This window comes from Struthio camelus, chromosome 11 (genome assembly GCF_040807025.1).
Source record: "Struthio camelus isolate bStrCam1 chromosome 11, bStrCam1.hap1, whole genome shotgun sequence".
Classification (NCBI taxonomy): Eukaryota; Metazoa; Chordata; class Aves; order Struthioniformes; family Struthionidae; genus Struthio; species Struthio camelus.
The window spans coordinates 8,844,430-8,858,442 of record NC_090952.1 but is presented as its reverse complement, the minus strand read 5'-3'; the positions used below and the strand labels follow the sequence as shown (position 1 = coordinate 8,858,442).

General features: G+C 36.8%; 1 protein-coding gene across 6 annotated transcripts in view; it reads left to right on the top strand.

The window, feature by feature from the left end:
• Nucleotides 1–14,013, top strand: part of TMEM164 (transmembrane protein 164) — a 42,425-nt gene that overhangs the window by 14,675 nt on the left and 13,737 nt on the right. For all 6 annotated transcript variants that reach the window (XR_011143445.1, XR_011143444.1, XM_068956945.1 and 3 more), the window contains exons 3-4: nucleotides 3,041–3,090; nucleotides 4,648–4,714. Coding sequence is in view for 4 of the 6 variants with exons in the window: in XM_068956945.1 (XP_068813046.1) it covers nucleotides 3,041–3,090; nucleotides 4,648–4,714 (117 nt within the window). In the remaining 2 variants the exon portion in view is untranslated. The remainder of the gene's footprint in view (nucleotides 1–3,040; nucleotides 3,091–4,647; nucleotides 4,715–14,013) is intronic.

Here is a 14,013-nt window from a genome sequence, read left to right as displayed (position 1 = left end):
AGCCATGTCACTAACTTAATCTGACATTGTTCAATTTATAAGACTTGGCTGTTTCCTACCACAAGGCTAAGGATTGCATTTCTAGTATGACAGTGAAATGTAATATGATTATGGAATGAGTATGTGAACGCTTATGTTAGAGCTTGTGTCTGCTGTAAACTAGATATTTTCAGGTTGCTAATTATTCTGTGAGCTGACTGATGATGCTATCTTGATAACGTTTAAATCTACTCTGTGAAATAATTCTTTGTAAATCTGATACAAGGGGTCTGTAAAACATGCATTTCAAGAGGCTGTGAAGTTTGTTTATCATGGAAAATAGGTATTTAGAGAGGAGGTGCTAGACATTAAATTGCTAAAGCTAAACAGTTGAAGATCTGTCCACTGTCTTAAAAGTTTTAACATAAACATTCTAGGTAAATTCCCTGCTGTCCTTCTCAAAAATGGAAGTCAAACACGTTTTTCTGAATGATCCCTTCTAACAGAGGGACTTGCATGCTCAAAAATACTACATATTTTTTTTCCATCACAAATCCTGAAACAGTGTTTGTTGCTGTAGAGTTGACCTGAAAACGAGGAGCTGTGAATGAATCCTGTTCTCTTCTTTGCCTGTCTCTGAGGTAGTGATTAGGATGATGTGTCCATCTCAGCCTTTGTGACTATTACGACCATACTTTTTAAATACTTGCTATTGTTTCACCTCAGTGGTGAAATTCAGCTGGTACATTAAGTTGTACTGTAGTTTCTTCTCTGCTGCTCAGTAGTTGAGCGCTCTGCAGTGTGTCAGAAAAGTAAATCACTGGTATGATTAAAATACATTTCTGTTTTAGTTTGTATGCACAGAGAAAAACTTTTTTTTTTTTTTAAAGAAGTAGGAAATAGAAAAGGAGGAGGAGTAGAATTTCCTTCATTTAAGTATGAATGATGCTTCAAATATAACATCTCTCTTCTGTCAGACTTATGAATGTAAGGAAATCATAACATACCTGAATTTAAAGCTTCAAATGAACTAGTGGGATTCTAAATGCCATATCTCCTTCTGCTAACATATAGCATGGAATATTTAAAAGGTTTGACTAATATATACAAGAAGCATGGGGGGGTGGGGAGGTATTATAAGAGACAGAAAACTTTTATGGTCTCCACAGAAAGGAAAATGTTATGGTCCCCCACAGAAGGAACGTAGTCCACAGTTGAAGGAACTTTAGTTTAGTTAGTAGACTGTCTGTTGCAAAAGTATCAAATGATGGAATAATGAAATGTAATTAGTAAGTGTTGGACACTTTTCCTAGAAGCCATATGGGCCTTAATGTGTAAGATGATATACAGACCTCACATAAGATTCTGTGGTATGTACTTTTTTTTGTTCCTTAGCGGAGAAAGCGTCGACTAGTGGATTGTTGTCATGCGTCCATTGTGTTCACTTACTTTTTAACCTTCCTTGCTTTTTAAATACAAGACTTTAAAGAAACTCTGATTGGCTTCTAAGAGCATTCACTAAGCAAATATCTTGAGGTTCTTTAATTTAATTCGTGCCTTTTTCTTGCTTTGTTTCCATTAGAGTTCTGTATGACTAAGGAAAAAGATTTTTTTTCCTGTGAGTGTGTATATATTCTAACTGTTATTGAGACTGATGGACTTGAATTAAAACATGCAAGTAAGTTGCTCAGAGAAATAAATGGCTGTATATTATGAACCTGCACTGGAAATAAACTATTTGAAATGTGCCCTTCTAGTCATACGGTAATAACGGGCCCTTGTCCACTCAAAGGCTGAATAGAATGATCCGGCTTCAACCTTTCTATTGTTGTTGTAGCAAGTATATGACCTGGTAGTAATTAATCTGAACAGCCATCAGCTATTTGGCCAGGTATGCCGTGTAGCACTTCAAAGAAATATGTTTGGATTTATCTGAGTTGTGCCCAGAGTGGATATATTCTTCAAATATTCTCACTTGAAGTGATTTAATAATTTGACCAGTAGCTTGGCAATGAAATAATCTAGTGTGCAGTTATTCTAGAAACAACAGAAAAAGTGTGATTTTCAGCACTGAACACTTATGCAGTTTTCTCTTGTTATGCAGAGTAAAACTTGCTGATATGAAGTCTTTTAAGTTGCTGTGAGACGTTTGGACAATAGTATCGAAGGATGATGGTTATCCTTCTAAGTTAAATGGGAGATCACTGCTAATCAACAATGTTTTATTACAGAAAGCTTAAAACTGGATCTTATTTATGATGGGAATTTGGCCTGTAAAGAGAAACAAACATATGCTGCTCAAATTGCATTATGTTACTTTTCATCTTGGGAAATAGCTAGCTAATTACTGGTGAAATTTATACAGTACTTCAAAAGTACTCTATTGAAATAAGGCTACAGACATATTTAAAGATGACTACTGCAGTTATCCATAGAACAGATACTGAGATATCCCCCGGTCATGGTAAGGTCCCTGCTGTGCTGAATACCAAGCATTTATGATGATGATACTCCCCTTGGCTTCAGCAGTGCAGGACCCAGCTCTTGAAGATCTTATGTAAGGTGGTTGTCTATAAGAGCCTCTTAGTACTTCCCAAAGTAAGGTTATGGGGGCTACAGTAGTGAAATGATTGGTAATACAATAATCTGTTTTACAAGAAGCATTGAGGTGTAGAGATGAGGTGTAGAGATGAGGTGTAGAGATGAGGTGTAGAGATGAGGTGTAGAGATGAGGTGTAGAGATGAGGTGTAGAGATGAGGTGTAGAGATGAGGTGTAGAGATTTAATAATGATAGAATTTCAGGCTAGAATTTGACTTGTTCCTTAGGCACTGGCAGAAGCTGAATCCTAGATGCTGCTCATGCTGCTGAAATCCTTGTATCCATAGGTAATATGAGGCCTTTTAATTTGTTCATAATTTTTAGTCTTTTCCAGCTCTGCTGTAAAACAGTTCTTCTAGTTAGAAATGATCTGTGACATACAAAACTGGGGAAGAAAGATGTACAAAATAGAATTAAAATAAGATCATATTGTTAATTTAAATTTTTTTCTAATGTTTCAGATTTTTCTTCTTGCCTGTCCTCCATGTCGGGTTGCAATGATTCTCTTCAGGTAATGCTGCTTCCTAGCTACATTTCTGTCTACTTGCATGATGTGCTTTAGAAGCTGACTGTAATACTGATTGGACTGAAAAATGAGACCTTGAAAGGGGTCGTGGCTTAAACTGTGGGTACTGAGTCCACTTACCCTTGTTTCTTTTGTACTGATGGTGGCTTTGGTCTCACTAGCAACATCTATTAGTAGCAGATGAGAGCACAGGCGTCCTTCTACAGGTTAACCTATGGGCTTACTTAATTTATGTCATGTGCCCTGTACCTTCTGATTATCTTTACTAAAAATTAGTAGCTGTTCTTCATGGAAGGCCATATGTACAGTGTGGATCTATTTTTTAAAATGTAGAGATAAGTTAAATAGTTAAACCAAATTCTTATTGATTTGGGTATTTCTCAAACGTGGGCAATCTTTTCTGTACTATTACTTATTGTTACTCACTTTAGGAAGTGGTCTAATGGACTAGTGCAATAGAGTCCAGTAAGCAGTCTATACTTTTTATAGGTTCTTACCTGTAGGGTCTTACAGTTTTTGTTCCTAAACGCCCCCTCTCATGTGCATTATATGATAGGGGTACAACAAGTCATATTGTGGGGAGGGTCATGGGACTTCCCAGACAGAATGATAATCAGGAATGGCTGTAGTTGCCACCATGACAGTTTACTCAGCTTTTTCTTGTCTTAGTCTAGGCAGTGTCTGGAAAATAAGATGCCGGGGGCATGCCTCATGAATTGTTTTGGAGGTGCTACTGTCTGGCTGCAACTCTTTCCTGCTGCTCCTTATTTGGGCAGGGAGTAGGCTGAATACAGAGATACAGTACTAGTGCCTCTTCATCTCAGAGAGCGTGCAAAGTAAGTCTGGTGTCTAGGAAATCCTGGATTTACTATGCATTTGCAAAGGACAGGTTGCAGGGCAGAGGCTGCAATATTTGTTCTTTTTCAGAATGAGCCTTTCTGTTTTCTAACATCCTGATACATAAATGGCTTTTGAAGAAGTGTTTTGGAATTGTAATACCTGCTCCCCCCCCCGCCCAAGTTACTTATAAACTTTGTAATTTTGAATAGAGTTTATGACAGGCAGTGGTTGTAGAATGAATTTTATGCTTTGCTTTGTCTCTAATATAAAGCAGACTTAAACAGTACTGACCTTACTTCTGTTGGCATCTGATGCAACAGTGGTTCAGGGAGAGATGACTGAAAGCTGTACAAAATACTGCACTGCAATTTAAATACTACTTTATTTCCCTGTTCCTTTGTTTGGGATTCATTGTTGCATCTTGACAAATATAATTCTTCTTTTATTTAAGTGATGCAAAAATCAAACTTCTTCCAAATTCCTGAAGCTTTAGTTTGATGCCATGTACATTTATGGAGGTGGATGGAAGTAAAAGCTTTTGTCAAATCTCTATTTTAAGCTCTGAAAGCAAAATGAACAGCAAAATTCCAAAACTTTTTCCAATTTCTTGCTACCTTTTATGAAGACATACTACCTAAAATGTGTGAAAACTTTCCATTTCATTTCCAATCTGTGAAAATAATGTCTCATTTCTCTTCTAAGGTTACAGATGCATATGTTAAATGGGGCCCTCTTGGCATTGCTGTTTCCTGTTGTTAATACACGCCTGGTGAGTGTACTGTACCTTTCCATCTCCTCTTGTATTTCTTTCTACATTACTTTATCTAGAAAGGTGCTTGACCCTTGCTTGAGCTGTCTTTAGGGGTGGCTAAATTACACAGATTTGGTTTAGGAGCTATACTTCTAAAATACTAAGCAAGTTTTGACAGTTAAAATTTCTTGCTGCATGTAAATTCATTGGTCATGGAAAACTTCTTTATTCCCATATCTTTGTTTCTGCAAGTATTTCCTCCCTCTTAATTAAATCCAGCAGGATACATACTATTTGCATAATGAATCCGAGTGATCTGTAAGCACCTGCTAGATTTATGTATTGAAGAGATATCTAAGACATTGAGAAAATGTTGGGATGAGAGTGTTTCACTTGGAGGAAGTAAGTTAACTCTTTTGCTAAGATCTTTCTGAACTACTAGATTATCACTGAGTTGCTTCTTTTACTATGAAGAACTTGCTATTTTGAATATGGTAGTCAGATTACTGACGCTTGCAAGTAGCCCCCTTCCTTCATCCCAGTCCCTTTTGTAAAGCTAGCTAAAAGGTGCTTCTTCTACATTGCTGGAGCAAACAAACTGCTTTTTGAAATGCAATTTTTTATTTGTAAGTATTATTTTGAAAGTGTTTGAGACAATAGTATTGAATGCCTGAAACTGATGAACTAGTTTCTTTTCAAGCAGATGCATGTAACACTATAATTCAAATTTAAGTATAAAAAGAAGGGTAGACTTCTTTAGAATGGCTAAGTTGTGAGATGGAGCTGTCAAGTGTGGCTTCTTTTCGAGGTCAGTTGCTACACTGCCCTACCTTTTGTCCTTACGTTTTATAGGGTAGATTGGTTCTAGGGGGGAAAAACGTTAATGCAAAAAAAAAAGCAGTTGAGAGCTTTCGCATGATTAGGTTAATTCTGAAGTCTAAACTCTTTTGTAGGGTGGCAGTGGTGTGTTCAGGAATGTAGTTGTAGCATCATATCGTAACTGGTGTAGGCTTTATCTAGGAAACTTTGGCAAGCAAGACCAGTGAAGATGTGGCAATGCAGTTTATGTAGGCTGCTAATACAAGGACATATTTGGGGTCTGAGTTTTGTAGTTAATGCTGAAACCTCTGCTGCCAAAGTTTTGATATTATTGGTACTGAAGCGAGCTAGACTGTCAGTAGATGTATGTCTGTCAGCATCATTTAAGCCTTGGAATATGCTATAGATACAGTCTTATTTCAGCCTCGTGGCAGCTATTAGTCCTACAGATTATACTGTTTGAGTTGGATTTTTACGTCAAGTTATTTACCTCAATCAACAAGCTTTTTTCCTAAGTGAAGTCACATAACAGCTCTCCTGTGATCAAAGTGGGTGCTAAGTAAATCTATTTGGTTTTAGGAACATTCACAGTCCACTTTACCAGGCTGTAAATTCCTGGTACAGGTCACTAGAATGGATCAAAAATACCAGTCTTGGAATTTTTTTTAACTGTGCTTATAAATCAATGTGGAGAGTGGAAGTGTAGAAAACAGTTCTTTGTCAGTTCTGCCCTGATCTTTAAACTGACAGTGAACCTGATGGCTTTGAAAGAGGTTTCACAGGATAGCGTGTGGCCCGCAGTTCAAATGCTACTGTAGTGGGAGAATAAAACGACTAGAAATGGGTGCACATGTGTATGGGAGATCCCTCAGGCCTGGAAAATGCCTAGTGGTGTTGATGTCTGTCGCCCGCTCTCCCCCTAAATTAGGCGCAACAGTGTTTCTTCATCCAACTTTTGAAAACTGCTACAAAATTCCTGTCTTCTGGAAGAAAAATTAGCCTGTTGGTGTCCCTAGAAAGACTCTTAAACCTATTGAGAATTAATGCTAAGAAAAGTTGTCCTGAATCTGAGCCAGATAAAATATTCCTAAGGATTAATTTTAAGAGCTGCTATGCATGCACATATGGATGTGTGTGTATGTATGTATATATACATATATGCACACATGCCTGCTCATTTTTTTTGTCAAGTAGAGATACCTTTGACTTACTTGCAGAATTTTTTCATTGCAGTTATTTAAACGTTTCTTCTAAGATAGTGTTCACTCTTACATTTACCTGCTTACGTGTATATGGTGTCTGGATAAAATGTTCACATCTGTATCAGTATAGCATATGAATTAATGATATTATTAGCAAGATTATTACGGACTTCAGACTCCATTACAGATCTTGTAAGTGGTTGTCCATTTGCAAATTTTGACAGCCTTCGTAGGATTAGGTATAAAACTCTGCATCTGTATTGAATTTTATAGATGATATGTTGATTGGCCGCACTGGTACCTAGGAGACCTGAAAACTGAAAATTTGATTGTGAGTTTGTATAGAGTTTCTTCCTTCCCTTCTTTAAGACTATAAAATTTTACACTGAGACAGTTTAATTACCAGAGAGAGGATATTAATGGTATTCATCTGTAGGCTTTTACACATCAGAAATAATCTTCCATATAGCGTAAGACACACACATGCACAGCAGGTCTGATCATAATTCTGAGATTTCAGTGGATTCAGTAGTATAACCCTAGAGTTTCTTCAAGACTTAGTTTGTCCTTCCTAATCTGGTAACTACGCGTACTCTTTTTCATGCTAGAATTACTTAATTGCATTTTGCAGTTGTTTTTATTAAAACTGGTTGCTGCTGAATAGAAAGGATATCAAATGAAAAGTTCAAATACTCTTCCTTGATAGCAGGAGAATACTTTTCATATTTCAAATTATGTAGCTTTCTGATTTCTATCTGATTTTTAGGAATAACCTTTTAAGGTTAAAATAATATACGTTGAAATATTTTAATAAATTATTAACTTGTATTTTCTTTGATATTATAATAGATCTCACTTATATTTGGGCGATTAAACAGGAAAAATACAGGCTATAAGGATAAAATTCTGCCCTTAATTAGGGATAAAGGAGCCAAAGGACTATTTTCAAGAGCAAATCTTTTTGGAATAAATACAGCTCGAGGATATTTTTGGCTTAACAGCTGCTTGCTAGGCTGGTCTCTTTTCTGTATGTGTTCTGGCACAAGATAATATGGGTGATATTTTATAGCACTGCACCTTTGGCCCAAATTATCTCTTGGTAGACACGGATTCTGCTCTATAACTGCCACTGAAATCATCTGCAATGACATTTTCCTGAAAGCACTGAATAAGTCTTAATACTTAGTAGGAAATTCCAAAAAAAAAAAAAAAAAAAGTGCAATAAATTTGTCCGTGCTCTCTGGTCTGTTTGTACCTTCCTGAAAAGCTTTTGACTCAGTCAGGAACGGTCATCGTTTTATGCCTCAACTTTTTATTTCAGTTTTGTGATATTTTAAGATGTATATTTTACTGTATACGTTTCATACAAAAAAATTATATACCTAGTTACATCTGTACACAGTTGTAATATACAGTGTCTGGCAGAAAGTAAGAGCATGAGAAGTTGGACACCTGACCCAACTACTCATTTAAAAGTGGAGGAGGGAGATCACGCTTATGGGCAGGTAGGTGGGAGCGAGTTCGGAGATCAGTGAGATCAAGAAAACAGGAGACTGTTGCCTCCCATCACTTTGTGAGATTTTACCAAATTGACATCTTGCTGTAGGAACCAAAATGTCCTACTATCACCTTTCATAATGGAAAATGTGTTTTATCCTTCAGAGAGATGTGATATGTGGCTGGCAATCCTCTTGTATGTAGTTTTCATTGTCTTCAGCTGCCATTCTGCTGAACCTTTTTCTTCCAAGTGGATTGTTTGTCACTTATCTTACAGGCAGCAGATGTTTACTGTTGAGCTGTAGTCTCTTTCTGAAAAGCCTGCTAATTTAGCAAATTCAGCAGCCTGCCTAGGCATGTACATGCCAGCAAATTGTGTATTATTTTGGAGATGGAAACAGTGAGATGCAGGAGAAAATATCATGTATAGTTTTCTTGGTACATATCCATAATCTGAAAGGCGCAAGTAGCAGAAGATACAGGATGAAAGATGGTCATTACTTCACTAGCTGATGGATGTTTGTTTAGGAATTAGTGGGTGTCAAGATTTAAGTTTACAATACAGAAGCATGAAGTTAGAGGTGACCAGAAGATGAATAATATGTTATGTATTTAGGATGCTCAGCTAATCACTTTTCTGTTTCTAGAACTGGCAGAGCTCCGCTCTGGCAGAGAGGGGGAATGGAATTACATATAATGTTAGAAACTTAAGGTATAGGCCTGATTTATGTTGCCAAGTAGTACAATAAGACCAAGTCAGTTGTAATCTATCGATCTTTGCTGTTCATCTGCTTTGTGAGATTTAGAAGTAGTAACGTAGGCACATAGGTTCATATACTGAAAAGTTGTGGTAGGATTTTGATTTCTAGACTTACGCCCAAATCTCGCTTCTAAAAATTCTACTGGATTTTAGCTGCATTTTTAAGTGCCTAAATATCTTTAAGAATCTTCCCTTCTATTGTGAGACTCGGTCTACATATAAAATATGGAAATAATTTTTTTCCGTCTTTGTAAATCTTGTAGTACTTTGGGTTTAAATGCAACATACTACATTATTAAAAAACAAAAATGATTGTCTGCAGCTTAAATAAGATGTGACCTCATGTATTAATTTAAGGATCATTGCTTGGACTTTGGTCTGAACTTCTCTGTTCATCTGCGCAGTCTCTTTGCTAAGAAAGGCTATCGCAGATGTTATTGCTTTCGTAGTACTCTATATTCTTTTTTTTCAATTCTATCGGTGTTTGGCTCCTCCAACACAAGGTTTTCTACTAGAATGGCAATGGCTGTGGGTATGTGCAGTTATAGGAAAAAACCTTGGAAGAATGTATATTTCGGCTATTTTATGTACAGCCCTGACATTTTGGAAAAAAAACAACCCCTCCAAAACTTAAAAACACAAAATTTTTCATAATGCATGTAAAGGAAATATTTATAAAAATCTGCTGTTTCATATGTGGGATTTTAGCATCATATAGTATGGAGATGCTTTTTTTTTGCCACATATGTGCATAACTAACATCAAAAATGGGTTGAGCATGTGCCTAGTATTACAGACAAGTGGAAGGATAACTCCTCTCATAGTCATGGGAATAGAATATTCCCCCCCCACACACACACACATCTTGCTAAATGCCTTATTCAGGTTATGAAGGCTTAGTGCTCCTGATATTGCACAAAGAAAAACTGTGCTTACTTTTGCTTCTAAGTGCTAACTTGTTCAAGTATTTTCCAGAACGCCTCTCTGAATGTTTTATACTACGGTCTGTTTGGGTCACCTATCTAGTGAATGCTTTTGGTACCACTTATATTATTTAAGGCATTGTAAATGTTATTTTTGTATGTATGATTTAATGCTAAATTATCCTGAAAAAGAAAAATTTTGGAAGCTTGCAGCATAACTTGACGTTTTGCTTTTTATTTGTAATGTATTTGTTAAAACTCTGTTAAAACCTCAGTTGTTTCCTAAGTATCCTTAAATATCTGATTGTTGCTAGAGGATTGTTGCTAGAGTTGAGATGTTCACTGAAACTATAATATAAAGTTTCTTCCTTCTATAGATGTAACCTTTCAGTGTCAGTATACTCATTAAAAATATTGTTTGACTGTAATGGGCACCTGGGATAGTGTTTCAAAAAATGTCATCTGAAAGGTCAGATCAGTCTATTCCGTTCTTTCCAAGAAAATATTTGCCTGCCTTGGCATGATGTTGCGGTGCCAAAATTTAACAATCTTGAGCAACAGATACATCTATTTGTATTTATTTGGCACCTAAATATTCCTGTTATTTGCCACATTATTTACGATGTGTTGGTGGCATTAAATTTTGGAACAGTTTTTGGATGAAGGTTGAACAGTTTGCTTTTTCTTCAGTTAATATGTGTGAGTTCTTACTTACCCTTTCAGAAACAAAGGGTATTTTAATTTTCTTTCATAATTCCATCCCATTCTCAAGAGACAAAACATTCTTGATTAGTGTTAACAATCACATGGAAAATAAGGTAATCTTTGAAGTCTTCTAGGTAAATAGAGAAGAAAACGTTAAGGGAATCAGACTGTTAGGTTCCCAGGTAGGAGCCTAGAAAGGTGTAAGACGAAATACAGAAGTGCAAGATCTCTTTTAACTCTGTATTTATATTACATGGAGTACAGTGTAGGTCCTGATAGCCTAAGCCTCACAAAGGTTGGAAAAGAACCCCAGTGAAAGTTTTTCAAATGGGCGGCTGATACTTTGCTGCAGCCAAGGTACTCATTTATTTTAAGTGGCTTTGCTGTTGACATTAACGCAACATGAACATATCTTTATTTTTACCACATTCAAGTATGTGGGGAATCCCTTATCTGATCTATGCCAGGTGAACAAACTGGTGCCTGAGCTGTAGAATTGGCTGAATAGTGTAACAGTAACTTGAGCATTGGCCAACTTCTTGGCTACCTGCCAGCTTCAATGTCTACTTGAGAAGAGAGTCCTGGCAGGACTGGAAAGACTCTTATTTTCTGAAGGCCACTTGTGTTTTTGTTTTGGATTTTTTTTTTTCTTTTTAAAGACTTCATGTCTGTCCTTAGACTTTTCTCCTATACTTCTCTGGCAGCAGTCTCTGCCAAATAAGTCATTTGCTGTCACGATCCTGAATATGTTGACAAGTGACCAACATCTGTTACATGGGCCTAGTAGCTGTTTGCCCCGTGATTTCTGCATTGTACAGCTTTATATAGGTTCCTCCTCTCTTCCATTTCATCTATACTGTGGTTTGCTTTGCAGATTAAATTAAAAAAATCTGCTTGTGGTTTATCTGAGGGTTACTGGCCCTGTCTAGGAAGCTGGTCATTGATTATGAATCTGGGTTACTGATTATGTCTAGAAAAGCTACTGGTACAGAATGCCATTTGATGTTTACTGCAGACGCTTAGCCTTCATGCTGGGTGTGCTATAGAAAAGGCCAGAGCTGAATTACTTTTGTTCCTTTTTCTGTCCTGCTCTGTAGTCTTTGTAGAGAATGATGGAGGAAGAGTTCTTGCACAACACGGTTTGTGTTGTGCAGTAGCTTGAGCTATTGTTGCAAATATAAAACCAAGGTGTGGCCACTTTGAGCTGAACTCTTCCTGGAAAAACAAAACGTATATTTTCTAACAGAAATTTCATCAGAAAAGGTAAAAACTGAATAGTCTGAATGTTTATTTCAAAATATGCTAACGCAGTACTCTAGATTTGGTGTGTATGTTTGAAGAATTGTGTATATCAGTATTTGTGTTTTGAAACAGCGTGATTTTATACCAGTGTTAAAACTAGTGAATGGACAGTGAACAGATTTATTTTTCTTCAGATAGGAACCTTTAAAGGAGAAAAACCTATTATCTTGAGTAACAGAGCAGCCTGTTCATTTAGACTGTTAAGAGAGCCTACAATATGAGTTAGTAGAAGAAATGGATAATTTGTCATTTTGTCTTGTACCTTTATTTGTTTTAATGCCCTGAGAAGGGAAGCCAGGTGAAATGCAGGAAGAATGATGCTAGCAGCCTGTAAGGGAGAGAGGAGTTTAGGGCAAATAGCCAGCAAACAGATTGAAAAATGAATACATAGAGTTGAGACAAATGTTTGTTACCAAGATAGATTAAACGTTTCTGCATCTGGGGACAGGTGTGGATAAAGAAATATACCATCAATACATTGGTTACTAGGGAAATACCTCTTGCTCTCGAGAGTGGCTGCTTGTGTTCCACCAGAGCTATCTGATGGGAGAAGACACGTCTGTTGGAGCCTGTGGCAAGAGTCCACTTTAGAGTTTGTTAGAGTCTGGATTTAGATACTCATGGCCTTTGGAGCTGCATACCATCAAATATTATGAGATGAATTAACTCAGGAGGCAGTATTATGACCTCCTTTATGTTCTGTGAATAAGTGTTGCTTTGATTTTTGGCTATTTCAAATTTGAAACATTCTAAACTGCTAAGTTGTTTTCACGAAGAGGGTTTTAAAATCCTGCATTGATGGGTGATCCTTTCTATGTTGTCTCCACTTGTAAATTCTTGCTGCACATTCATGTGTTCATCTTGCTGCACATTCATGTGTTCATCTTGTTGCACGTTGTACCTACGTGCTATCTGTGAATGAGCGTTTATTGATAAAGCAATTTACAGACCAGACCTTTAGAGCTGGATGAGTCAGTTGTTCTGTACAACTTTATAGGTAATCTTTTGTGTTTGTTCTTTTCTCTTTATTGTAGCCTGGCTGTACAGAGAAGTCTGCGTTGTCAGTTCCATACCAGGAAATGCACTTGCATCATTAGCTGGGCTTCAGAACAATCAATCTTTCACAGCAAAAAAACGTTGTTTTATTTTACACAAAAAAATATTGTCAACATTACTGCAGCAAAACAACTGTTACTCTGTTCTCAGAAGTGTTCCAAGTGTAATGTTTGTGTAACTGACCCTCGCAAATTAGTGAGTGCAGAAGCCCTTATGAAACCACAGGATACTAGAGAATGCTCCTTGGCAGGGATGAGTGCCTCGGGTTGTATTGTTTATATTAGGAGCCATTGTTTATGAAGTGTGTGTATTCCAGTTGGGAGAGGTACGGGTTTTTATCCCATTACTAAAGCTGTGTTAGCCTCTTTTCAAATCTTTTTGTCAGATTCCCTCATTTTGTCCTAGGTGTCTTTCAGCAGGTAATGCAGGAGAGAAAAGAAAAGATTAATAGTCAGGAGACTTCAGAACTGCTGTGAAGTTCTTGCTTTTGCATACTATTATCTTGGTTGGTTTTATGTTTTGATACAGAATACTTGGAGTAACTGAACCCGACAGCTTGTATGGAAGATTCTTTAGCTTACTCTCCCAAGAGCTGGCTGAACGTGTTGGAGTTTGCAATCAGGACACTGAGACCGTTTAAAGTATTCAGCTGGGGTATGCCAGGACTAATGGAATCCAGCTATGGGGTTTAACAGCTTTTACATCCAAAATTGGATTTAAAAAATTGTAGAATTTAAAAGATCACTGTAGTATTTACCTGCTGTTTATTGGCTGTTATTTAGAGGAAGAAAATTGAACTGTTTCAATCTCTGTTGACTTCTGCTGATGCAGAATTTTTTTTTTTTTATGTTTGTTTCAGCAGTATGACTTTAATATCATTGGATAATAACAGAAAAGGAAGGCTTTTCTAGATTTTTTTTTAAATTTATTTTCATTTTTATTTGAACAGACAAGCCATGATAGCAAGACTTGCATCTGGAGTCACTTTAGCCTTTAAAATGAGTCTGCATTTGAACCAAAGCTAATGATTTGGCTTTGCATTACTCCTGTGAG